This window comes from Corvus kubaryi, unplaced genomic scaffold, assembly GCF_017639235.1.
Source record: "Corvus kubaryi isolate FWS band 111438036 unplaced genomic scaffold, C.kubaryi_AGA036_p1.0 split3-73, whole genome shotgun sequence".
Lineage (NCBI taxonomy): Eukaryota > Metazoa > Chordata > Aves > Passeriformes > Corvidae > Corvus > Corvus kubaryi.
The window spans coordinates 9,853,793-9,879,007 of record NW_024582091.1 but is presented as its reverse complement, the minus strand read 5'-3'; the positions used below and the strand labels follow the sequence as shown (position 1 = coordinate 9,879,007).

Here is a 25,215-nt window from a genome sequence, read left to right as displayed (position 1 = left end):
GAGAAGCTCTTACTACAAATGTGAAGTAATGGGGCTGTTTAACCTTTGCAGTTCTTCAGTTTGATCCATGAAACCTCATTTACTAGAAACATAGTGAGCACAATTATGACTCTGCATACTAGCTACATGATTAATTGAGTGCTTAGGTGTAATTATGCACTGCTTTGAATACTGTCAGTGGCTTTTTGCAAGTGGAGTAGTCCCTGGATGGTTATCCAAAGACTTCATTTCTCACAGAACGTCTTGCTTAAGTTATTAAAATGCTCAATGCAAACAGAAAACCAAAAGGCTTGGATACAACACTAATTAGTTTTAAATTATTATCACTTTTTTCCATGTTTATCCAGTGGCATTTATCAGCCAAATTAGGACTTGCGGGTATCTTCAAGCGTGAATGTTAAGGACATAAAGTTTTATATACAGCATTTGCTTCTCTGCTTCTGTCACCTTTTCTTCCCCAGAATGTACCCTGACAATCTTCAGTTATCATCTTAAGTTTCCCCTTTTTTGTATTTTTTTTGCTGCTTCATCATTTTGTTTTAATTTATTCCCTTTGTCTCATCTGTTTGGTGGATAATCTTCCAAATGACAGGTTACAAAGTTCTTAGAATTATTCTGATTAATTCAAGTAATTTTTTTATGCAAGTAATTTTAATGTGCTGATGTCTCTGGCCTGGTCCTAGTAGATGGACCTGGGGCTGCTACATTTAAGTGCATGTAATGCACCCTTCAGTCCATTCTCTCCTTTAGTTCCCTCTACCTCTTCCGTGAACTGATATATTGCTAGTAGTTTACACATCTGGCATATGGGGAGGATTGTGTGTATTTAGTGACAGAGAATTTGAAAATATTTTAAGGTCTACTAAAACACAGCATCCAGCACAGTGTACTCTTACAAATACTGGAGTCTCCGTGGTGGATGGCAGGAGTACTTACCAGATCTAGGGGCAGGTGTCTCTAAGGCAGGGGATTACAGACTCTGCATTGCTGCCCAAGCCTGTGCACTCGATGTGCTCTGTGGGTCAGATGAGTGCCTCCAAAGCAGGCAGCAAGCACCTGGGCAGATAAGGCTGCGGTCCCAGGCTGTGTGGAGAGGCTTTCCCTTTACACAGACAGAGGAAGGAGTGTGGACAGCTGCTTGGGACCAGGAACTGCTCTGTGTACGTCCTTACTGTCAATTGGCCTGGAGCTCTCAGCTTTGCAACTTGGTCTGCTTGTAGAGAGTTCATGGCCAGAAGGATGGAGCATCTGTGTGAGGGGGAGGCATTGATTGCTGGGACAGAATCCCTGCTTTTTGCGGTCTTAATTTAGGAAGGTGAGGGGATGCAGTGGAATGGTCAGAGGAGGGGACAGCTGCCTCCTGGGCTGCTGTGTGGGCTGGGTACCGCAGCTGTAGCTGCTTCTTTTGGTGTTGTTGACCTTCCCTGCCACTGTTAGGGGGTGCATTAGGAAGGGGTACTCCAATGAGAACCTTCAAGCAGGTGGTTTCCTCCTTTCAGAGGCAGGTGATATTATAATTAGATATTATTGAATATGTGATGCAGTGAAAGTTTGATTTGTATAGTCAAATGTAGATATGTATAATATCATGAATTGTAGCAAGGAAGTGTGAAGCAATAGAAAAGGGATTATGTAGGTTATGCAAGCTTACTTTCTGCTGTGTATTAAATGGTTAAAATGGAATGATTCTGATGAATGCTTGAAAATTTGCATGCGTTATACAGACTTTTCTAAACAGCCCTACAAATACAACCCTGGATTGATATTCTGTGGCTTTTTAACTCACATTCAGCCCAGGTGCCTTATTACATCAAATCTCCTGCATATTTAAGTGTATTTGGGATTTTTATTTTAGCGTTTCATACATATCACTGATGCTATTCTCTGTAAAATTTTCCATTTGCTTTAACAATGCAAGACTGAGGGATCTGTTTTCTTAGAGGGAGTGTATCATCCGAACAGGCAGAAACACATTTGTATCTTGGACACTTCTCGTTAAAATGATTCAGAACAATACTGATGGAAAATGTAAACAGGAGAAGTTTGGTGTTCTTTCTGATTACCAAAACCCCTAAGTTTAATGGATTTAGGCCTCAGAGAAGCACTGGGGGAAAAAAGTTCTCTTTTGTTATAAATTCAAATGTACCTTCAGAAGGAAATTATTATAGCATAGATATGTTTATCATGGTACTTGATAATTATCTAAACACAAAGCCTTTAATGTCTTCATTCCTTTGTGGAAGTATCTTTGTTTATAAATACATGTAATGATACTGCAAGGCAAGTTAATCAGAAATTTAATTTTCTCTACAGATACTGATTATCTAATAATAAAATTGATTTTTAACAGTAGTTAAACAAGTTTTGAAAGTTATTTTGCAGAATCAGATGAGGGTTTTTTTACACCTTTTTTGTCCCAAATACTCTATTATTGGAAAACAGCTTAACTAAGTTTGGAACCCTCCCCATATTTCTGACCTTTTTTTCATATTTCACAGGGCAAGGGGCTTCTTGGACCACCTGTAAGTATCAATTTTACAATTCATAAGTACACTGTTCAATGAATCTGTTTGAATATTTAATAAAGCTATTATACTATAATTGAAAGTAATTCAGTAAAAAAAGAGAGTTTTAATCTTTACATTCTATGTCTATTATGTATGTTCTCTTCAGCTACCACTGAGGTTGTGTAGGTCTGTGGTACATGGGGCAAGAATATTGGTGTCTGAAGGCATAGCTTTTTGTTTGTGAGAATTTACATGTTCTCAATCCTTGGATGTTTGTTACATAGGTATTACATGGCATAAAAATACTATTTACCTTGGCTGTTGTAGGGTCCAGCAGGTGCAGCAGGACTTCCCGGGGAAGTAGGTCGTGCTGGTCCACCTGTAAGTACTACTGTGTTTGCTGAAGATGTAGGTTTATTCAACTGCTAGAAGGTACTTAAAGAAAAAGTGGTTATCTAAATACTATTTGGGCTATCACAGCATTTTCAAATGGTTTTTTCCTGAGCAGTGATCACTGATAGAAGAAGGATTATGTTTGAAGCTCATCAGAAATAAAAACAATGAATAGCACAAACTCAGGGCCACCTGTCAGATTAGAATTAAATGTTTCGTGGAGTGTCCCATACTCTTCTTATTCAAGGAAAGCTGAAATCAAAAAGCAGCCCTGCCAGAAATATAGGAAATGTAAACCTTAACTACTCAAACTACTGATTTTTATTTACATATCAGTGAACATGGCAATTCAGTACTTCTTCTTGGTCTCATTTTAAATGTGGCTCCATCTATTGACCTTACTGCAGAACTGTGCACTCAGTTTCACCACACTGTCTTATTTTGACACCACACTTTACTGAAATGGAAGTAGATACCAACTGGTATTTTTCTACTTGAAATCTGAAAAAGCATTAAACTTTTGTTTAATAAAACCTACTTTTTAATGCAATTATATAAATTAATTTTAAAAGAATATTAAAAATTGCCAATTTGTTTCAGAAGATGAGCCATCTACCTCACTGTCTTGTTTGTAGGAGGGGCAAAAATGGATACCTAGGGAAGTGTACGGGCTATTTGTAAAATGGCATTTTTCTGTCGTACTGTCACAAATTCTGGCAGTTAGTTGATAGTTCAGAGACTGCCTGAATCAGAAATTGCATCCATGATGCCTTTTCTAAAGCTGCATGTGAACCATTAATGCAGTTGGTCTCTGAATCTGTTTATATCCCAAGCCTCCATAACACATTGTAATAATGAGTCCCACAATGTAATTATGCATTGCATGGAAAGGAATGGCTCTATAGCTCATGCATTTTGAGAATTAATGAATAATTTTTCTATATTCATCTTCTTAACTGCATTTATGACTTAATAAAATGTAAAAAATACTATTGAAATGACAATATTAAGTTCAAAAGTGGTCTCTGCCCAATTACTAGATCTATTTTAATTAAAAACATTCAGAAAAAATAATTTGCAGAGGTTCCACATAACCTATGGGAGCACTCAGCATCAAAATTTCACAAAACTGGGAAAAATTCTAACTTGGTAAATTCTTCTTGTGCTCTGAAAAAATGGATTTCCCCCTCTCTCCACTTTGGGCACTTTTGCCATTTACTAGTATTCTTTCCATTCATAACTTAATAGCAGTTATAGAGGAGGAGTGCATAGATGATCCTGTGGTCAGGTGTTTCAGCTTTCTAAAGCAGGTGAAAATGTTTTGGTTTTCTTGTAGCTCCTATTTCACAACATGGCTGCTGTTCTACTAAAAAAAATGGTTTTCCCGTTCTGTTATGGGGGCCGTGTTGTGTGTTGATGTTTGAAATGCCTACCTAGTCTGTCCTTCTGCAGCCTCTTAATTTCTCACTGTTGTTGTGTGGTCTGAATATGTGCCTACTGGTTGTCATTATTACTATCAGTCAACTAAATTATTTTACCCTTTTTAAGGGAGATCCAGGAAAAAGAGGGCCACCAGGGCTACCAGGACCTCCAGGTCCTCCAGTAAGTGATTATGTTTAATATGTGCTTACATCTGAATTTTGTGTTGTTGCTGCTTGAACAAAGGTTCTCCCCAAGCTCTACAGCTGAATGCTGACCTTGGGATTTCAGAAGGATTTTGATCTTCCATTTAGAAAGCAATTTTCTGCTCTTTATGGTTTTAAAAAGATAGTTTGAAATGCAAACCGTCTAACTTCTCTCATGGTGCCTTCCCATTTCTGTAAACTGCAAATAACACAGGTTTTAAATTTCCCTGTGAATCATAATACTGTAAATGTAGTCTTTGTTGGGCTTCACTGGTGTTACTTCAGTAGAGGCAGGCTTTTCTCTGTTAGGAGAAGAAAAAATTAATATTTGTCTCATGAGACAGAAATATGTGCTTCCAGGTGGGTTGAGTTCTAATGTCTTTCTTCAATCGAATCTGCTACATGCAAGGAATAGAAGAAAGATTTATAGCAGTGCTTTGCCTCTCCAGGAGAATGTCTACCTTTTCTTAACCTCTTGGGAGGAGGAATGTGTGTTATGCCTTTGTCTTGTGGCAATTTACCTGCCCAGAGAGATAAAATGGAGAGTTTGGCAGACACATCTCAGTCTGAGTGCAGGGAAATGCAAACTGCTGGGAAAGATGCCATGCTAATGTCTTTTTAAAATCTGTACTGTTCTTCTGCTGGGAATCTCCTCCTCCCCACTCTTTAGGGACAGACCCTAAATACCTACGCTTTATTTATGCCATGTTTCTTGTTTTCATGGAAGTCGCCAGAGAATTGGCAGAGGCATTTTAAAAAACATGAACGGTAAATTGGAGAAGAGTAGTTTGGAAACAAGTGGAAATGAGTTCTCAGTAATGGCATGTAGTGCTTCTATTCCTTAAAGTTTTGTCCTTTTTAGGTTTCTAAAGTGCCACAGTCCCACTCCAGTTGATGACATTATGGACCCAAATACTCCTGGCTTTTAAAAAATCCTTCTGTATATAAGGAGACCATTCTTTAAGGAGCTCATTCCTTAAACTCTCCTGTGCTTTCCTCTGAAACAGTGTGCTTCCTCCCACAGGGCTTCAGAGAACCCAGCTGCTGCTGTGAAATAATCTTTCTCCCTGTTGTGCCTCATAAGCCTCTTGTTAGCTTCCATCAAGTATTTGATTTAATATGGGAGAGGGCCTTCCCCCCACTGTGTCCATCTCATTGTACACTGATGTCTAGTTTATTGCAACTGTCATCTACCAATACTTTTGAGAAGACTGCTTTCTCTGTAAAAACAATTTTCTCTGTAAAGACCTGAACATTTTGCTGAATGGCACTAAGTTATTCTCATTATAGAAATTGTCTTGGGCTCTGTAGGAAATTAATGGGGTTTGAACATATTTGTTCTATATTTACCAGAAGATATATTTGAGGTAGTTTAAAAAGCAAGAGAAATATTTTGGGGTTTTTTGAAAAGCTGATTTAAGTTAGAGGACAGGACCTGCAGTCCTACAGCAAAATCCTATGGTTTAAGTGCTCTTCATGTGAGAGATCCTTTGGTTGATTATATTTCTGATTCCGGGTTTAGATAGTAGTTTTGTCTAATGACTGTATCGCCTAACGAGTCATGTCTGGTTATTGCTCTATTGCTGACTTTGATTAATTTAATTTAATTTAGGGAACTATCGGCCTGCAAGATGGTGACCTGTTGGTAAGATTATTGTCCTTGTTTTTGTTTCTTTTTAAGTAATCTCAGGCAATCTTATTCAGCCTATATGGTAATAACTATGTGAATGCTTTTCCAGTGTCCCAGTGCTTGTCCACCTGGCCGTCCAGGACATGCTGGCTTAATGGGTATGAAGGTAAGAGAACTTGTTTGTTCCAGCATTCCTTCCAGAAATGCTGTCTCAAGGCACGGGGGAGGGTAGTTAATTACTGACTAGAAAAAGGGCTTTTCATCCTTAATTTCAAAAAAGATTGCATCAGTGCGGTTGCTTATGGTTATTCAACTGTTGACTGCCAAGATAATTTCTTGTTGTTGAAATCTCTTGCTACTCCTCTAATCTTCACGGTAAAATTTATGTGTGGTCCTGAGAAGATTACAGTATGTGAAAGATTGCTTCATTCACTTCCTGGGTCATTTGTGGTCTGACTCCAGAAACTCTAAATATTCCCCCAGATTCTTTAATCTTTTTGATTACTTTTTCTCTTCCTGGGAGACATGTAACATACTAAATTGAAATTAACATATTTTGAAGTCTCATTTTAGCTAAGATTTTTTAAATATATTCTTTGCTGGTTTCTAGAAATACTGTTGGCCTGAGGAAATTTTTATGGGATAACATAAGAAGAAATACTGACCTGCCTAGAAATGCAGCCTTGTTAGATCCAGAAGCAGATATTTTGAGCATGGTACTTGATATGTAGTGTTTCCTAGACAGGTGAGGAAGCAGTAGTGAATAGGAGTTGGGAGGGACCAGCAAGACAGCTCTCAGCAGTCCATGTCTGTTTTGGAAAACTGTATTTTAATTCTGAATAGTCTCTATTTATTTATTTATTTATTTATTTTGGTTTTTCTTTTTAAATTTAGGGGCAAAAAGGTTCAAAAGGAGAGTCTGGTGAACCAGGAAAACAAGGTTATAAGGTAACATTAAAAAAGAGGATAAAACTGCTGTTGTTTTTAGCAAATTAATAATAGTGTAGCCTTGCCTTCAAAAACAGTATTATATTTTAAGTATTAATTGTTTTAACAGAATACATGAAGTATGTACATGTTATAGTACTACATATCATACTGCTCCACAGTAAACAAAGGCACATCTCTATTCTTTATTCACCTGTACTATGTAATTATTATGATGCACAAGTCATACTCCTCTTGCTTTTTATTTTGATTGTTCAATTTAATTATTATAGAACTTACAGGAAAAATTAAAGCTAAGTTTATTAACTGAAAAACTTTCAAACATTTAAATGAGGAATAATTCCTTGAATTTACCAAGTTAGCTGTTCTGCAGCACAGATGAGTAGTTACATGAAGAATGAGAGGGAAAAGGGACATTTGAGAGGGAAAGGACACGGTATAAGTTCATAAGCAGAGGCCAAGTCTGATTCACTTTGAAAACTGAAATGTTAACTCTCTTAAGGTGTTTCATTTGAATTACCCTTGTTATATAACCTCGTTAATATTGAAATATTTGCAAGAAAATTTCAGATTTGCACTGCCTTGGTCCATGCTTCAATGTTGCAGGAAAAAACGTTAGAGAAAACTTTTTGCACTTTTAGTCTGGAAGAACAAGAAATCATAGAATGTTGAGAGGTTGGAATAGACTTTAAAGATCATCTAATCCCAATCCCTCTGCCATGGGAAGGGACACCTCCACTAGACCAGGTTGCTTAAGGCCTAATCCAGGCTGACCTTGAACACTGCCAGGGTTGGGGCATCCACAACTGCCCTGGGCAATCTGTTACCGTGTCTCACTACCCTCACAATTAAGAATTTCTTCCTAATAGCTAACTTAATTTCCCCTCTTGCAGTTTGTACCCTTTATTCCTTGTCCTATCACTACAGTTCCTGACAAAATCCTGAAGAGATTGATGTCAAGAAAAAATGGAATGACAGATTAAGAGTAAAATATCATTATTCTTTATACTGAGGTTTCTTTGAAATTACCCTTTTGACTAATAATTGAATGCAGTGTGAACGAATATCTGTCTGGGGAAGTGGTGTGACCTCATCTGGATTTCTTTCAAGCATGACATGATGACAGAAAACATTAAATAGTAAAGGCACCTCATACAGAGCAATATGCATGGTACAGATTGGCTACAGGTGTATTCCTTTTGCTTTCCCAGGGTGAAGAAGGGGACCAAGGACCCAGTGGTGAAGTGGGAGCTCAAGGCCCTCCAGTAAAGTATTTCCTTTTAAAGTGTTACTCATTTGCTTCACAATGACATATCTTTTTTTATTATTGTAAGGAAAAAGATACTATAAAACTTCCATGCACCTTTCTCTTTATTCTGCCATATTGTCTATGAATGAAAGTAGAATTATTTAAGTCCCTCCCATTATTGCTTTGCACAAAGCTCCACATAGTTCTATGGAAAGGCTAACTTTAAAAACTCTTTCATGTCCTGAATTTTGTGTTGTGCTTATATTGTGAAAACAGTTGGGTTATTTTTTTCTTGGCCTTCCTTTTCATAATTTTTATGACTCTGACTTCATCCTTGAAAAGGACCTGTTTGTTTGAAACAGAGTCAACTGTGAAATTCAGATTTAGCTACGATTTGAGGATGAACTGGCAACCACTGAAGAATACGGGGTTTTTCCTGAAGTTTTTTTCCTTTTGTCTTACAGAAGAAGTATCCCTCAATCATACCTAGTTATTTTCTTGTTCTGATTTACTGCACTTACTTCTGACACATGCCTCCTCAGCTTGCTCCCTGTGAGGAGCTCTTATGGTTACCGTGGCTGAAAAGGGCTAAGGAACAGAATAAAGGGGTCATTCTAAGTAGGAGAAACATGCATAACACCTTTAATTTCTATGGTTTATTTTCTGATGAGATCTCATGTTTTTTTCTTAGGTGTAAAAGTATTTATTTAATGCCATTGGTGTCCCGATGTGATATTATACAGGAGCTTACCTTAACACACGTGACATCTAAATGCTAAATTCCAAATTTTCTATGAATATGAACATAAAACAACACAAAGCTCTGGATTATGACTAGAAAAAGATAAAGAACAGACTAAGTAAAGGAAAGGGTGAATTCCTTCTGATGCTTGATCCTGAAAAAGTATCCCTGAGGTCCTGGTGCAGACAAAGTACTTGTGTAAGAGGCAGCTTCTCTTGTCTGAAAGGCCTGTGGGGACCAATTCATTTTATTAATTTTGGTAAAGTTCCTCAGGCACTGTGAAATAACACAGTAGAATTAAAAGCCCATTAAAGATTGACTTTTCTTCAGTTTTGTTTTTTGTTTTAATGTGTTACTCATAACATTTCACTGTATCACCAGTTGGTCACCTTACAAATAAACTCTAAAAATTTTTTTTTCTATTAAAATTTAGCTTTCATAATATGCAGAAAGTGATATCAGATAGATAACCCATGTGAAAAAGAACAGACAATGCTTTAGAGGCACAGATGGAGAGCCTGTAGACTCTGTTGTATCTTATATGTTCCATTCATAAATGAATGAAAGGGGTTAAGTATCCAGTCTCCACTACAGCACCTGCAATCCAACCAATGTATTGTATTGACAAAAAGATTTGCACAAGATAGCCACCCCTGGGGGAGGTGTTGTTTTCAATAGAAAGTATTGGATACCACACTGTGCCTACTTCCAACTTAGTGGCAAGATTAAACTGTGTTAGAAGCAGGATTAAACTCTGTTCATCTCCCATGTGGGGCTGCTGTAGTCATTGTTGCACTATCATGATTTTCCTCACCTTTTGGGCTGACAAGGCTTCAGATGTTCTGTGCAAGATTCCATCTAACTTTGTGATGATAGTTAGGATACATCCTGCTGCGCTAGGGTGTCTACTCAGTTTAGCCTCTTGTGTGGTGGACATAAAAGCTTAGCACTTGCACTCTCAAAAACCTTGCCCTATTTTATCTGCATCCAATCCCCCACTTAAGGCAACTTAGCACTTTTGCAAATTTGGCCATCACATGTTCCTTTCACACAAGCTGCAGGTGAGAATGCTTCAACTCTGTGGTAGCCAAGATGGAAAAACAGTGCAGTTTTTTTTGTCCTTACGGTGTATTTGTGGTTTTATAATACAGCCTGATAGTTTTGTTATTTTTTTAAAAGTTCTAAAATTAGTAAAATATCAAATGACTATATAAATTAAGAATTCTAATGCAGTAGTAGTTGGATTTCTCCTTTAATACTAAGACAATAGTAAAATAATCATAAAGAAAGGGTGTAGAACCCTTGAGTCCTCTGTCTGAAAGCTAGGACAGTCCAGATCAGAAGAATTAAGCGTAATTTGAATTTACTTTTCTATTTCAGGGCATTCTAGGTATCAGAGGTATAACTGGCATAATGGGACCTAAAGGTACCAAAGTGAGTATTAACCTTTCTTTCTATAAAATGGCCTGTATTAAAGAAAATGTACACCTCTGAATGTTTAAAAAGCTTATTTAAACTTCTTCTTTATTTCCCCTTTATTTTCTCTCTGCTGCCAGCTGTATTTCCACAGCTACTGTACTTCTTGTTAGGAAGAAAGGTAGCTCAGTCCTTCTAATTGATGAAGGACACTCTTCACTCCTTTTCCCCAGTCCTTGTATTTATGGTAGTTTTGCATGTATGCAAGTCTGTAGTTAGCAAGATAACAAGTTATAACAATTATGAACTATAGCACATTTTAATTAAACCTAAAATCTATTAAGTAGTCCCTCCTGCGATTTTTATCTTCTTAAAGCCTTTTACTTCCATCATCATCCCAGTTTTTGTCAGGAGTTTTTATTGAGAGTTTGTTCTTTTTTCCATTCTTTCTGTCTTTGACATCTCTGTGTCTTAAATTGCTGCCAGTCAAAACTGGCTGTTACATTTCTAGTTTTGTGATCTTGCTAAATCTATATGGTAAAAATTTCTGAAAGGAATAGAATGAAGAAATCCTGCCATTGTCTCCTTCTCCAGAAGTCAAATCACATAAATCTTGTGATCATATGTCTTTGGAGACAACATCAAATTTCTCCTGATTATGAATCTTCTAATGAATGATCCTTCCTAACCTCTCGGACATGCTTGCTAAGTTATTAATATCTTACTTCACTTTCCTGGCCTTTTTGTGTTCTAATTTTTTGTAGTTATTTGCCTACATTTTCTGTAATGTTTTGTCTACTTGAAATATTTACCACATCTGTTTGACAAAGGAGTTCCATATTCCCTCTAAATCTTTTTTAAAACAATTTTTTTATCTACATTTACATTTATTTCCAGGTAGTGATTGCATTATTTCCTTGAAACATATGTGATAGAAATAGCTGCACTGCACTTGATGATTTCTCTGCATATTTTGATGTTACTCTATTATGCGATGAAGGATATAGTATTATTAAAGAAGACACAGAGATTTTTTGAAGCAGCATGTGAAGGTCTACCTCCTTCCTAGAATTTTTAGAGAATGAACTGAATGTTGTTTTTTAACTAATATTTTTTTGTAGTTAAGATATATTTGTTTTATATCTCCATTAAAAAAAACAAGATAGATGAAGAAAATTTTATCTCTTTTTTTTTTTTAATTGGAGCTATAACCCCCCCCCCCCCTCATCTGTAGAGAGTTTACAGCTCTTAGCAAAGCAGGACCCATAAGTTGTTAGTTCTCCAGCAGTTCACTTTAATATCCTGTGTTACCTATTTGTTTTGTAGGGAGCTCGTGGTCTTGATGGTGATCCTGGTCCCCAAGGTCTTCCTGGTGCACCTGTAAGTAGAGTGTAGGTTATCCAAACGCTTCCCAGTTAGTGAAACTTCGTGGCTGTGAATCGAAAAAACCTCTGATTAATCCAATTCTATTGATTCCCCACAGGTGAATAAATGATATTACAGTGATATCAAGTCTGTAATGTCTTAATGTTCCCAAAGAATTTGAAGTAGATGAACCCGTTTTAACTTCTTAGTATGTTACGGTTACCTCTTCCTTCTGAGTCCTCCTGTGCATTAGGGTGGCTTGGAATTATTCAGGTATCAAACTGGAACAAAACCTGTACAGGGCAATTTGTACAATTTGTGTTGGAGGTTTTTATTGTGTGTGTGTTTTGTTTGTTTGGGGTTTTTTTGGTTTGTTAGTTTGATTTTTTAAATTCTTCCTTGCTCTCTGCTTCCATAGCTGGAATTTGTGCTTGGAATAGCCAGTAACTGTGTTAAACAAACAGGTGCAACATCCTTTGCTTAGACACTCCCGAAATCCCAGGTGATGGCTTGAGCTCTGTTTTTAAAAATATATCTGTCAGCTGCAGTTTTAAGAAACTGCATTTTTAAATATAGTGTGATTTTGAGACTTTCACCAAATGTGAGTTGTACTTGTTGATTTTCCTGAGAGCTTTAGCTAAAAAACACGAGGAAGTTTATTCTGGTTTTATTTCTAAAACTTATTTTTTTTCCGACAGGGGGATCAAGGACAGAGAGGTCCACTAGGAGAGACAGGTCCAAAGGGAGAAAGGGTGAGCGCAGACAAATTTTGACTCCTGTTGACTTGCAAACATTAGTTACTTAATAGCATATAAACAGTGCATAACTGGTACTCTCAAAATAATGTATATCTGAATGAGTATGCATTGACATTCTTTTAATCTGTCATTTCATTGTCTTCAGCTGCATTTTTAAAAATTGTTATTATTTTTAGGGTCCTCAAGGTACAAGAGGAATAAATGGCCTCCCTGGGCCTAAAGGAGAGCCTGTATGTATATTTAATTTCTTTATTTGCTTCATATGATGTTAATTTGTATATTAGTGCTTGGGCAAAATCTCTTCAAAGTTACATTAATTTCTGTTTTCTTTTTTCAAGGGCTTACCAGGAGTTGATGGCCGTGAAGGGATCCCTGGAATGCCTGGAGCTAAAGTAAGGCACAGTTGGCATATGTCTGCACTTTGGTAGTGCCCTAGATTTGTTCACTCATTTGTGGCTGCTGCTCGTGGCTTTATGCACATTATTAGGGTAATTTAATTAACATTCCTATACTATAGATCGAAAAGTATGTCAACTCTGTGTTCCAGAAATAAAATATTCCCTCGTGTTTGATTTGCATAAATTACAACTTAAAATGTTTTACAGGGTGAACCAGGAAAACCTGGAGCTCCAGGTGATATAGGGCTCCAAGGATTGCCAGTAAGTATCAAGTATTTTACCTTTGAATGATAGGCTTAGTTCAAATCATAGAAAGGCTGTGTATAGGTTAATTTGAATCTGATATTGGAGTAATTCAAGTGTAAATCTAAGCAAAAGGCCCAGGGCAGAGTATGTGTAATGCAAGGGGAAATTCTGCTGTGTGTATGCAAAACCTTTGCACAAAAGCCTAGATCTCCTTATGATGCCATTGTGAGGAACTTGGCCTCACAAAACCTTTGTGGCCAGGATGTGACTGTCCTAGTGATTCTCCTATCTGAGACCCTGTGGATACTATGGTGTGACTCCACAATTAGGGCTGGTCTCATTGTATTGACTAGGGCCAAACTATTCCTAGGCTGAGCAGGAAAAGCTGAGCTGCTAGTCTGGCATACCTTACATGAACCATCATCCTTTGATACTCTGCTGGCTCAGAACATCTGGAATGTGTCACGCTCATGCTTCTTTCTGTGGCTGGGTTGGAGGTCTCTGGTGTATCCCCTGTGGTGAACTTGCAGGGAATCAGTAGTGCTTTATGGGCCCTTTCAGAAGGTAATCCTTGTGCATTAACTGAGTTTGGAAGCTGTGCCAATTGTCACAGGCTAAATAAAACCTCTTTAAAACACTTTGCTATAGGGCTAATTGCTGTGAGGAATAGTGAAGGAGATGTTTTAAAACAGAACTGGACATAATAAATTTGTAATACTAAATGAACTCAAGCTTGAAGATAGTTTGGTAAAAGCATACTTGCTATGAGCTGTTGCAGAGAAGTGAGGAGGGAATGAAAAGTGTCCAATGGCATCTGTTAAAATCTGCACCTCCAGTCTCAGCACACTGGGACAAGCATGTCTTTCTAGTCTAAGACAGAAAGAGTCACAACATCTCACTTATCCATGCTCCTTTTGCAATTTGTGAAGTAAGAATAATACTCCTTATCTGTTACTTTGTAAACAGAAAGAATTCAAACTTGGTCCCTTATTGAGTGAAAGTGCTTCAGTATCAAGTAAAAGGATTAGAAATACTCAAGCACAAGAAGGATGTTGTTTTAACACCATTTCCAAACCCCTTAACCACAAACAAATGTAAATTTTTTTTTCTTTCAGGGTTTACCAGGCTCTCCAGGTATGAAAGGTATTCCTGGCCCAAAGGTAAAACATCTTGAGTATTGTCTTTCTTATACCACTGTATTTGTGCTTATCAAGTTCTAAAGTATTCAATGAAATTGTACTTTCTCTTGTGTTAAGAGACAAGCCTTAGGAATTAAGTATCTTTTTTTATCAACTTTGGCCTGTGCATTTTCATGATTCTTGTGCTACATGACATGGTTTTCATTATTCTAGGCATTAAATAATACCTAAAAAAGGCCATTCCTTCTAAACTTGTGGAAATCATTGCTAGAGGAAGCTTGTGATGTGCCTACCTCACTACTGCTTGAAATGAATGATCTTGTAATAAGATAGTATTTCTAGCCACCCTAAGCTGATTCAATCACAGAGGTTATTGCCTCTATTTAGGTAGCACCAAATTGCAGCATCAATTCCAATCTAGTTTAAAAAGTTGTTGTAAGATTGAGACTGTGGAATGTTTCAGACAATGATGTTTGAGTTTAGTTGTAAGTAATTGAAAAAGAAAACTAGACTGAGACAAGATTTTTGTCTGAAATTACATGGAGTGATATTGCCTTCTGTGATTTGAAAGCAGCAATCAAATCTATTTGGGATTTGTCAGCACACAAACAGCAAAGGAACTGAAATCTGACTTTTGAAAAATTAGATAGAAGGGTTTGGTCAAAGTTAAAAGAACACCAAAAGTAAGGCCGAAGTTAAAAAATTAACACAGGCTGATTTTTTTTAGACCTTGTTGCTTTCCTTGTTTTAATTTTTTATTTTAAAATGGAATAGCAAACCATTGGCTCAGCTAATATTTTTCATCTTCTGTCCAACAGGGTAATAGAGGTCCTCCTGGGGTGCCAGGGTTAATGGGAAATCCCGGTAAACAGGTAAAACCATTAATCTTATACAAAAGATCTAGAACAATGTGTAAAAAAACCACTTTTCAAATTTGTTGCATTTCAAATTTGTTCCCCAAAACAGGGTCAACAGGGCCCAGAGGGAGAAGCAGGTCCAACAGGACCCCGGGGACCACCAGTAAGTATGGAAGAAATCTCTAACTGAGCTTATGTAAAATTACAGTATCTCAATATAGGGTTGCTGAAGCTAGCCACAAGGTAAAGTTATTATTTATTAGAAGTTCTAATTTTTGAGGTAATTAATAGTTCTTTATCTTCTTTACCAAGAGGATGTGCATCATCGCATAGAGAAATACAGTCCTATTATATATCCAATAATGTCCTATGATTGTTTCTGGCTTTGGTGGAAAGTTAAATTTTTAACCTTTGCTTATATTCTTCTTGTCTTTGCATTTAAATATGCTGAGTAAAAGCCAAAACAGAGGGGATAAGTGTTGTTTGTGACAAAAAGCTGGAACCAAACTCCTGTTCTTTGACTGCAACACTCTGGCTGGCATTATGAACGCAGATATAGTGGTGTGAAGAATAGAATTTATCTTTAACTGGAAACACTGATGCTGTAATTTCTTTCCCTGGAGATTTTCCTTAACACTAGAAAGATTTGGAAGACTGGAGAAATTGCTGCTGGGCAGGTAGATTGTTGCAGGAAATAAATCTGCTAAGAAAAGTGAACTAATGGCGTCTGTAAAGGCTCAGTTTTGGAGACAAAGGACAGCTGGATACTGGAGAGTGTTGGGTACTGCTTTCTGATTCTCTCTAGAGGGGACCTGACATGGTTTGAAGCTGCATAAGGCTGATTTAATTTCCCTTTGCTGTTAATCATTCTGGATGGAGGGGGATGAGAGGCTCAGTGATTTGAAGAAAATTTTCATGTACAAATAGTCACTCTGATGACATTAACCAGGCTCCAGGCTCTGTAAGCAATTGCTTTTTCAGGCTTCCCTCTTGCCACTGATACCCTAGGGATAGTTTCCTGGAATTTTCTGAGCTTCTGCTGTATTACAGTGGTACAAGTTTTGCTCATGCAGTTGTAGGGTTATTCTCATATGGGGTATAGTGAACTACTGTCTGTGATGTACTTGTAAGGGTCAGGAATATCTTCTGTGAATTAGCTGCTTAGACATATGCCAGCAGTCAGCCAAGTAACAGATTCCATTTTCTTCTGGTTTTTTTTCTGTGGTTTGTGCTATCATGGGCTAGATACATTAATTCATCAGATAACATTTATTTTGGGCAATCTTTGCATGACTACTGTGTCCACAGCTGCCTAAGGGTGATACAAAAAGGGGATTATGGGAGTATTTACTAGGATGGATTACAGCTCTCTTCAGCCTCCCAAATACCCAACTTGCAAACATTTATTTTTGTTCTTTGTCTTTAAAATTGTTGGGTACACTAGAAAAAGTTTTCAGCCCTGTTCTTGGACTCATACTTGTGACAGGAACAGGAACTCTAATTGAATCAGACCAAAGTAATTGCCCACTCTGATAATGCACTGTAATCTGCTGAACTATTCTTTTAATCCTTTCAATGTGAACATGAATTTACAAAATCAGCAGTCCATAGAACAGGGGTTGACACATGAGGTTAATTATTAGTAACCCTGTAGATGGACAAAAATACTTAATGCAGATTAAATACAGTGATTTTTCCTTTTATCACTCTAGAGACCAGCAAGGCACCTGGATTCCTTGCCTTTATTTTCTGTGTTTAAAAAGTGCACTCATTTTGGAAAACATGTAAACATTAGAATCAAAGTTTAGAAAAAGAAAGCTTTTAGTCCATGAGTCATGAAGAAAGGAAGCGAATTATTGATTATAAAGTAAGTTTGTATGTGGTAGAGCAAGCAGTAATCTACTTCTCATCTGTAGCTCCCTTAAAGCTCTAAAGAGCCTTGGATAATAACTATGTTGGCTCCCATCATCTTGAGACTACAGGCAGCATACGACTGGAATAACTCTCTTTTTTTTTTTTGAGGAACACTTTACTTCTACACCAAAAATGGGGGTGATGAGGGTTTTTCTGTGTAGGAAGGACACGGGGTTGAACTACTGAGCTTCAGAGACCTTTGGTCTAAGCTAAGTCGATATTTATTTCCAGGGGAGAATAAAGAGTGTTTTCTCTTTCTTGTGCAGCATGTACATGTAGCAGATACATTTGAACTTCAGCTTTTTGAATTCTGCCCTAGGAAAAAAAAGTAATCTGCTGGTTAAATAATTCTGTGTGCCATGATTGTCAAACTTCTAAAACTAGACAATTTGGCAATAAGTTGAGAAAAGCAGCTATAATTCAATTATAATCGTTCTAAAGAGAATTTTTCTTTTTTTTTTTTTTTCCTTTACTCTTTTGAAATTTTCTCACAGCTTTAATACTTGCTTGTTTTTGACCAAAGTTACAAAACCAAACACTTTCAAAGCCTGAGGAATTTATGGTTACTATTCAGGTATTTTTCTTGGCCTATTTCTTCTTATTTTGAATTACCCACTTTAGTACTCACTTCAGTTCTTTCCTTTCCCCTTTACCCCTTTTTTCCATTTCATTCTTGCTGCAGAAGACTCAGGTAGAAGTCAAGAGGGGTTGGGCTTATTCCTTGGAGAAAGAAAAAACCTTGATATTTTGCGGGATAAGGGGAATTTCAGTCCCTTAATGTATTGGTTGCACAGCAATAGCCACGTGAGATCCTCCTCACTTCCCTATTTCATTTACCTGTTCTTTATGTTGTGACTGGGTAAGACAGCATGGCTGGTAACTCCAGGAGGGCCAGAACTCCAGAGGAAAGGAAATCTAGTGAAGGTTTGTTGGGGTATAACAAGGCTGGCTCTGCTAATTTAGCCAGCAGGCTGGTATTTCATTAGGGAAAACCAACATGCCTACATTTGTGTTATATTTAAAAACCACATGGCTTTTCAGCTTTATCTACTTGCAAAAGACATTTTTTGAGAGAAATTTTTCACTTCAACTAGTGTGTAGTTTTTTTAAAAGTTACACAAGGGAGCACTATCATCAGTGGCTCTGTGAGACAAATACTACTTCTGTACTGTTTGCCAAATAACTTGTAGAGTCCTCTGGCATAAAGCATGTTATTTCAGTGTATTTTTATTGTTAAACAACTATTGGAATATAGTTGGAAAGATATTGTTGCTAAACAGCAGATTCAAATTTTGGCCTTTTGTGAGTCTCTAAACATTTACAGTTTCACAGGGAAGGTACTAAATATTTGAAAACAAGACTGCTAGCTCTAATTAAAAACTCATGGCAAACTCGTGCATTAGGAGACTTTTTTTCCTCACCTCTGGCAAATATCCCTAGGAGACACTGGCTTTAAAAAGTGTCATTTTAGTCTGTTATTGTTTTTCCTTAAAAAACTTCCACTGGCATGTGAGTGTGTAGGGGAATAAAACAACTTTTACTATTCATGTGTTCATTAAACCAGAAAAACAACTGGACCAACTTGGAAATTTTGCCTTTCATTTCTAAATGAAACATATTCTCCACCCCACTCTAATTGTTTCGTTGGTTAACCTTATGTTTGCTTCACATTAGTCTAACTGATCCAAGTAATGACCAAACTCATTTGTGATTTAAACCTTTCTAAGTCAGTCATCATGGCAGGTGGCCCAAAGGAAGGAATTCTCAAATATGGAAATGTCATTCCTAATGAGTGGAATTTAGTCATGCTCCCTAAGCTGCTTAACCATTTTCTTTCATATTTCCTGAGATTTAGTAATCTAATTTAGTGTCTGCAAAAATACTGACCCCTGCCTCTGCTTTTTCATCCCTTGCTTTTCTTCAGCTGTTTAACCTGTAGATTGCTAACATTTGGAGAGCCTGCATTGCACCCTATGGTTTTGCAGAGAGCTTGTAATATTGAAGTAATCACTTAAAGCTCCATACTATCAAATTAAGCAAACTTGATGTATATGCAGGCCAGCATTTGTATGTGTTGTTTTGTAATTAGGAAGTAATACATGTTTTCCCAACATTAGCAAGAGAGTCTAAATGTCTGGCTGCCTAAGATTTGATACCATAGACCCTCTGAGAGGCTTCTGAGGTGAGCTGGTCTGTTGGGCTGACTTCCTCTCTGGAAGTGCCTTTGTCTCACTGTAAAGGGGAAACCTGGACAGTACCTTGGATTTAGTACTCAGATGTCACACAGCCCAAAGTTAGAGGAGAATGCTGTTTTCGGCATCTTAAATTACTTTCAGGTAAATAATTTTCTGGTCTTTAAAGATGTTTTTGTCCTGCCTATGCTGAAACGTAACTTTGGTTACCCTAACACTATAACTAAAATGTAGCTTTTCTATCATATTCTTTTTACATTACTGCAATAAATAATGGGTCACTTTCTGTAGTTGGTAATGGTAGTGTGGTAGGATGGAATGTCCTTGTCTCAGTTTATATGATATGTTTAGGAATTAGTGGACATGTTTCTTATACATAATGTCAGACATGTTCCACAAGTGGTGTCATAGTTTACATTTAAGGTACAGCTAAAGGGGTTAGTTAGCACTACAGAGTTTATAGCAGAGTCAAAAGGACAAAGTACATTTCCATCTTGCCAGGTACTTTTCATCCAGTAAACCTAAGCCTCTAGATGAAGGTCACAAAACTTTTTGACCCTGCCCAATTCCTCAGCATGGTTTGTACAGGGTAGCACTTTTCCTCTCACGCTTGCAGACTGCATATCCCAGGCAAACTTGATAAGCTCCAAGCCTCTTCACTTCTCCTAGTATTCAGTCCTGTCCGCTTAAATGACATGGCCAGATTCTTGTCTGATACCTCTTTTTTTACCCCTTCACCTCCAACAACAACTTTCTTTTACTTTTGGGCATGGTAGACCTCTGGATGTCAGCAGATATCACAATGTTGTCTTCTCCTAAGCAGTGTAGACAGTAACCTGGGTAAAAAATGGATTTGTTATGGAGCTCGTGTACCAAAGCTGTCCTAGACTTCAGCTAACGCTGTAGACACAGTCAGAATGAAAGGTCTCTGTCCTCTAGACTTGGCCACAGTATCACTTTTGAAGAGAATGACAGCTAGTGAGCTGCTGCTTGTGCCCAAAGCATGGCATCATTAAGAGGAGGGAAGATTTCATGCTACATCTACCTCTTACCATTATCCTGAGCAGTACAATTAAATTATTACTCTGGCAAAGTTGCAAAGGTACATTTAAAATCTCAGAGAAAGTTACTTGTATATTTACTCTTCTATCAAATATTAGTTTACATTCTTGGATGCTTTTCAGTACTGTATTGAGGGTCAAAGAGTCCTGTTGATGCTTCTGTGGATAAATCCTTAAACTTAAATGAATATTTCCTCTGAGATTTTGCATCACAAAAATTTGGTAAGTTTAAGTCTCACAAGTATATAATTGATAAATGGGTTACATTTTGCAAAAGACTTTGAATATGAAGTTTTTAAAAAGCCAAAATGTACTTTGTTTATTCTTCTTTATTCTGCACAGATTTAATTCTCTATGGCAGTGCTATGACATATTTTATTAAAACAAATTTTTTAAGTAGAAAAGAGTTATTACAATATACGCTGTGGATTACCTCTCGAGTGATTCTAATTAGTGTTTCAATTATCTGGGCAACTAAGTGAGATGCAAATTACCTGGGGTGTATTCTCATTCTTATTATTGTTCCACTCAATTGATGAACAGGAAATCAATAACCCAGTGAAACTGTCTTAGCATGCAAATGCATTCTGTAACTCTTTGTGAGAATTCTGCAAAAGCATCAAGTCTTCAAAATTTCAGTGAGGGTGAAAATGATCCCAGAAAAGCTAAAGGAAGGTCTGCTGTAAATCCTGTAAGGTTCTCTTATGTGTTACATTCAAAGGCTGAATATAGATCTAACAGAACTGTGAGACAGACATTAAACCTTCATTTAAATGTATTGAGAGTCCAACAATCATGCCTTGAAAAGGGAAGGTAGATTTTTGTTGTAACCACAGTCTAGCACAGGAGCTGTGGAAGGGCTGCCTCCTGGTGGTGTTCAGACTTGCACTGCTGTGCTACCAATTCAAACTTACCGTTCTGCATGTGCCTTTTCCTTGAGGCATGGGATGTTCCCCAGCATGGGCGCAAGCCTGTCTGTCCCAGCTCACTCTGAACTGTAGTGGCTACTTTCCTTCCTTAAGCCTTTCACCTCTAGGAAAAGTATGGATTTTGAAGGGTGTCAAAAGTATATAAAACTATACAAATTCTGGTTGTCTTTTTGTTAAAACCAGTGCAGCATGCCTGTTTGTTTGTAGGTGGCCTGAAGCGATTCACTGTTATACAGAGGGCTGCTGTATAAGAAAGGTAGGCTGAGGACACGGCCAAGCTGCCTTCTGCTCTGATTACTGCCTGTAGTGACTTACAGCACAGAGGAACATTTCATCTGACCAAGTAAAGATGTCAACCTCTGAACCAGTTATTACAAAAGCCCTCCTATAAGATGTGGGGAAAACGTATGTGCTTCTAGGTTTTTCTAATGACTTGTGTTGAATTTTAAATATTTACATGAGGATGTTTCAAAATGCCTTTTTTCTTCATTTACTATGAAGAGAAGCATGAGTAACCAGTTTACTGTAAAACCTATCCTAAGGCCATTTCAGTCAGATGTAACTTGGAGGAAGCATTGCAGTCTTTCTAGTTATACCAGGGCCCAACAGGATTCCTCATTCTTTGGGTTCCAGTTCTTCTCTTACGTGCTAAAACACCTCTGCAGATCTTGCAGTGGTGGCCCATCGTTTGAAGTAATCTGTCCTTACAGGCATAAATGCCAACGTTTACAGGAAACACTATGCGTTTGTATTCCAGTCGTCCGTATACTAACCTCCTTTTTTAGCCCCTTAGAAAAGCATTGTGTTTGACAAAGTGCTTGTGGTGTGCATTTGACGAAAGATGTTTTCTGCATTTGAAATAAAATTGAAGATTTTTCTTGGATTTTGTATAACCAGTAGAAATTTTGGTGTGCTTAAGAGGTTTATTATATGATTTTAACTCTCTGAAGGTTATACTGCTTTTGTTTGATCTCATGCAGCAATGACTGCTATGGCAATGATACAAGAAGACAAGTTTCTAATGCTGATCATAATTTAGGCTTCGTCTTTCCTGAATCAGAAATGTAGTAGTATTCCAGGTGATGGAGTTCAGATTTTTGTGATTAAATATAAGTTTAATGCATTTTCTGGGTTGTAAAATGAAGGTGAGTTGGGGGGCATTTTTCCTTTCTTTCTTTCTTTTTTTTTTTCAGCATAAAAAAGCTTCTAGAAATTATGCAAAGTGCTTTAAAGTAATAGGTATTTTAACACCACAGGATATTTTGAAGGAAATGAACGGAAAAGTCTGTTTATGTTTGGTTCTGTGATCTCTCCAGGATACCTAATTATTTCTTGGATTGTAGAGTTAGCTTTCCTAAGCTTGTGTGAGAAGTTGTCATTGGATTTACGACCTAGTGTAAAAGGCCATGTCTGCCATCTCCTTTTATTTGGTATGCCAGAACGTTTCACAATATTGTTCTTATGAAAAAAATCCTATATTTAAAATTATCCAGTGCACACAGCACTAGAATGCTAAGATCTGCTTTTATCTAAAATATTCTATGTTATTGTATGATAGTTTATCAACTTGCATAACTAATAACATCAATTCTTGACATTTTATGATCTTAAATGTTATATCTTTCTTTTATTGCAAATAGTCCTTACATATTCACACAGTGAAATCAAGAGGAGTTCCTCGAGTGAGACCTAGGCTTGTGTTGGGACACTGTTTGAATTTATCTGTCGAGGGATATGTCTGTACATGTGAGAGTGAAGCTATAAAACTTATTGAGCTGTTCTGAAAAGTTCAATCATAAAAGACAAAATCTTTTGAGAAAGGTACTTTAGTTCAAAAATCTTTGCAAGTTTGGCTCAATGTCAGCTTTACCCCCGCTATGGATACAAATGGCTGCATTAAGAAATGGAGTTGTAACACTGATGTGAATACAATGATCTGGATGGATAAACATGTCCCGAGTGAAGACATAAAGATGCAGTAAAGCGCATATTTATGCTTATCACTATTATAAATGGGAATTTTTAAAAGTTACACTTCCCTATAACAGTCTAGACTTTTTTAAAACCTGAATGAGTTTATTAAGCATTACTTCTGCATTCACTTTTCAGCTTTGTCCATTTGGGATCAGGTGCTTTAAATATTACAGGAGTTCAGGTGATGAAACTAATCAAAAGCCTAAAGTTAAGTGTGAGTGCCAGAGTTGTCATAGTGAAGTGAATGTGTTTGTGATAAGTAACTCTAAGGTGTGATCTCATGAAGGGAACTTCATTGTGCTTAATCACTCAGCAAAATGAGTTACTTGAATAATTTAATGCTAAATAAAGATTATATGCAATTGTTAACTAAAAATGTTTACTCAGAAAGTTTCACTGGTTTTAATGCATATGGTATTTTTGCACTATGGAAAAGAAGTTTCAATTAAACCCAACTGCTAAGTAGTGTAAATCACTTAATATTAAGGAAAAAAAAAATCATACTTTATTCCCAGATCACAGGATGTATTTCAGGAAATAATGTTGTCCTTCTATTTCTGCTTCCAGGGTAGCAGAGGGGAGACAGGTCCTGCAGGTCCTCCAGGTTTACCAGGGAAATTGGTAAGCAGTTTATGTCCATATTCTGTGCTCATGTTTACTTTCAAGGAGCTTTAGTATCATTTGGAACTACACTTACTCACTTATCCGTGCAGGGAACTGAAAATAACATTTAAATGAGTGGTCGTTCAGTTTCTTTTTCAGTCCTCTGTGACTGTGCTAATATTAGAAAATGCTGTTTTAAATTACATGGAGATGTGTGTGACTTTTTCTTCTACTCAGTAAACCCATAAATCCTATGATGTGCAAAGCTGAGTTGCACACTCCTGTGTGGGCTGCGTGTACCTGGGAGCAGGAGCAGTGAGAGACTGGCTTTCTGCTAACAGCTACGTGAAACTAATGAATGGAGCACGTTATGAATGCCATCTTTTACCAGAGCTCCAGCAGTATTTACACAGTATCGGTCAGAAGCATAGCTGGGGAGGTCTTGGCTGAAAGAACCTACTGTTCCAGAGGAATGTGCAAATCGCAGAGTGCAAGATCTTGGGAAGTATTTTTAAGAGAACCAGACTGTCGTTGAGGGACTGGAGGGTAGAAAACCCTGTAAGTTATTTCTGTTGTGATTGTCAGCAATAAATTCATAATAAGATTCTGTTTAAAGTGCTGTAGTTTGGATCAGCCCTATTTGCATCAGATAATCCTCTTTTATCAAGTTAAGTCTGTTCTGGGAATAAGGTTCTGCCCCATCTGCTTCAGGGTATGACCCTTAGTTGTTCATTCTAAACCTGGTTGGCTAAGTTTACATCCATGATTTATTTTCACAGGGTCCCCAGGGTAATATTGGACTTCCTGGACTGCCTGGTCCTCCAGGCCTTCCTGGTGGTAAAGGTGACCGGGTAAGAAATGCACTCATACATGCAGACTGCAGTTTGATGTCAGGAGTAAACACAATAAGTTGAGCACTGTTTTCGCTTTTTCCGTGAATTAATGTCTGTTTTGTATGTAGATATTTTAACTGCTTGAAAGTGGTGCTCTATGTGCCCATTAACCACTTGTAGCTCATAAGGGTGGACAGGAAAAGTCTTGACAGTGTCACTTAAGGGACTGAAATAAGATTACTGGTGTAAACACTCTTTTGTTTTTTTAAGTTTGAATCATTTGAAGACCTCAATCATACTGCAAATCATTGACACAGCCAGATCTGAAATGGTCAGTCAGGGTCTCTGGTCACTATACAGCTTTGTAACTTCCACGCTCATCTACAGTAGAAGTGATGCCTGTTACATGTCTTAGGACCTGCTATGGAAATGCACA

The 25,215-nt window shown here is 37.3% G+C and overlaps 1 protein-coding gene across 3 annotated transcripts in view; it reads left to right on the top strand.

Annotated features, from left to right (window-relative positions):
- COL9A1 (collagen type IX alpha 1 chain) overlaps window positions 1-25,215 on the top strand; it is a 67,578-nt gene that overhangs the window by 25,525 nt on the left and 16,838 nt on the right. For 2 of the 3 annotated variants that reach the window (XR_006014097.1, XM_042016406.1), the window contains exons 13-30: window positions 2,499-2,522; window positions 2,835-2,888; window positions 4,449-4,502; window positions 6,138-6,170; window positions 6,265-6,321; window positions 7,050-7,103; window positions 8,315-8,368; window positions 10,475-10,528; window positions 11,837-11,890; window positions 12,574-12,627; window positions 12,810-12,863; window positions 12,972-13,025; window positions 13,239-13,292; window positions 14,393-14,437; window positions 15,235-15,288; window positions 15,383-15,436; window positions 23,911-23,964; window positions 24,726-24,797. Coding sequence is in view for 2 of the 3 variants with exons in the window: in XM_042016406.1 (XP_041872340.1) it covers window positions 2,499-2,522; window positions 2,835-2,888; window positions 4,449-4,502; window positions 6,138-6,170; window positions 6,265-6,321; window positions 7,050-7,103; window positions 8,315-8,368; window positions 10,475-10,528; window positions 11,837-11,890; window positions 12,574-12,627; window positions 12,810-12,863; window positions 12,972-13,025; window positions 13,239-13,292; window positions 14,393-14,437; window positions 15,235-15,288; window positions 15,383-15,436; window positions 23,911-23,964; window positions 24,726-24,797 (933 nt within the window). In the remaining variant the exon portion in view is untranslated. Of the gene's footprint in view, window positions 1-2,498; window positions 2,523-2,834; window positions 2,889-4,448; window positions 4,503-6,137; window positions 6,171-6,264; window positions 6,322-7,049; window positions 7,104-8,314; window positions 8,374-10,474; window positions 10,529-11,836; window positions 11,891-12,573; window positions 12,628-12,809; window positions 12,864-12,971; window positions 13,026-13,238; window positions 13,293-14,392; window positions 14,438-15,234; window positions 15,289-15,382; window positions 15,437-23,910; window positions 23,965-24,725; window positions 24,798-25,215 lie in introns of those variants that run through there. The other variant, XM_042016407.1, reaches the window with a different exon arrangement.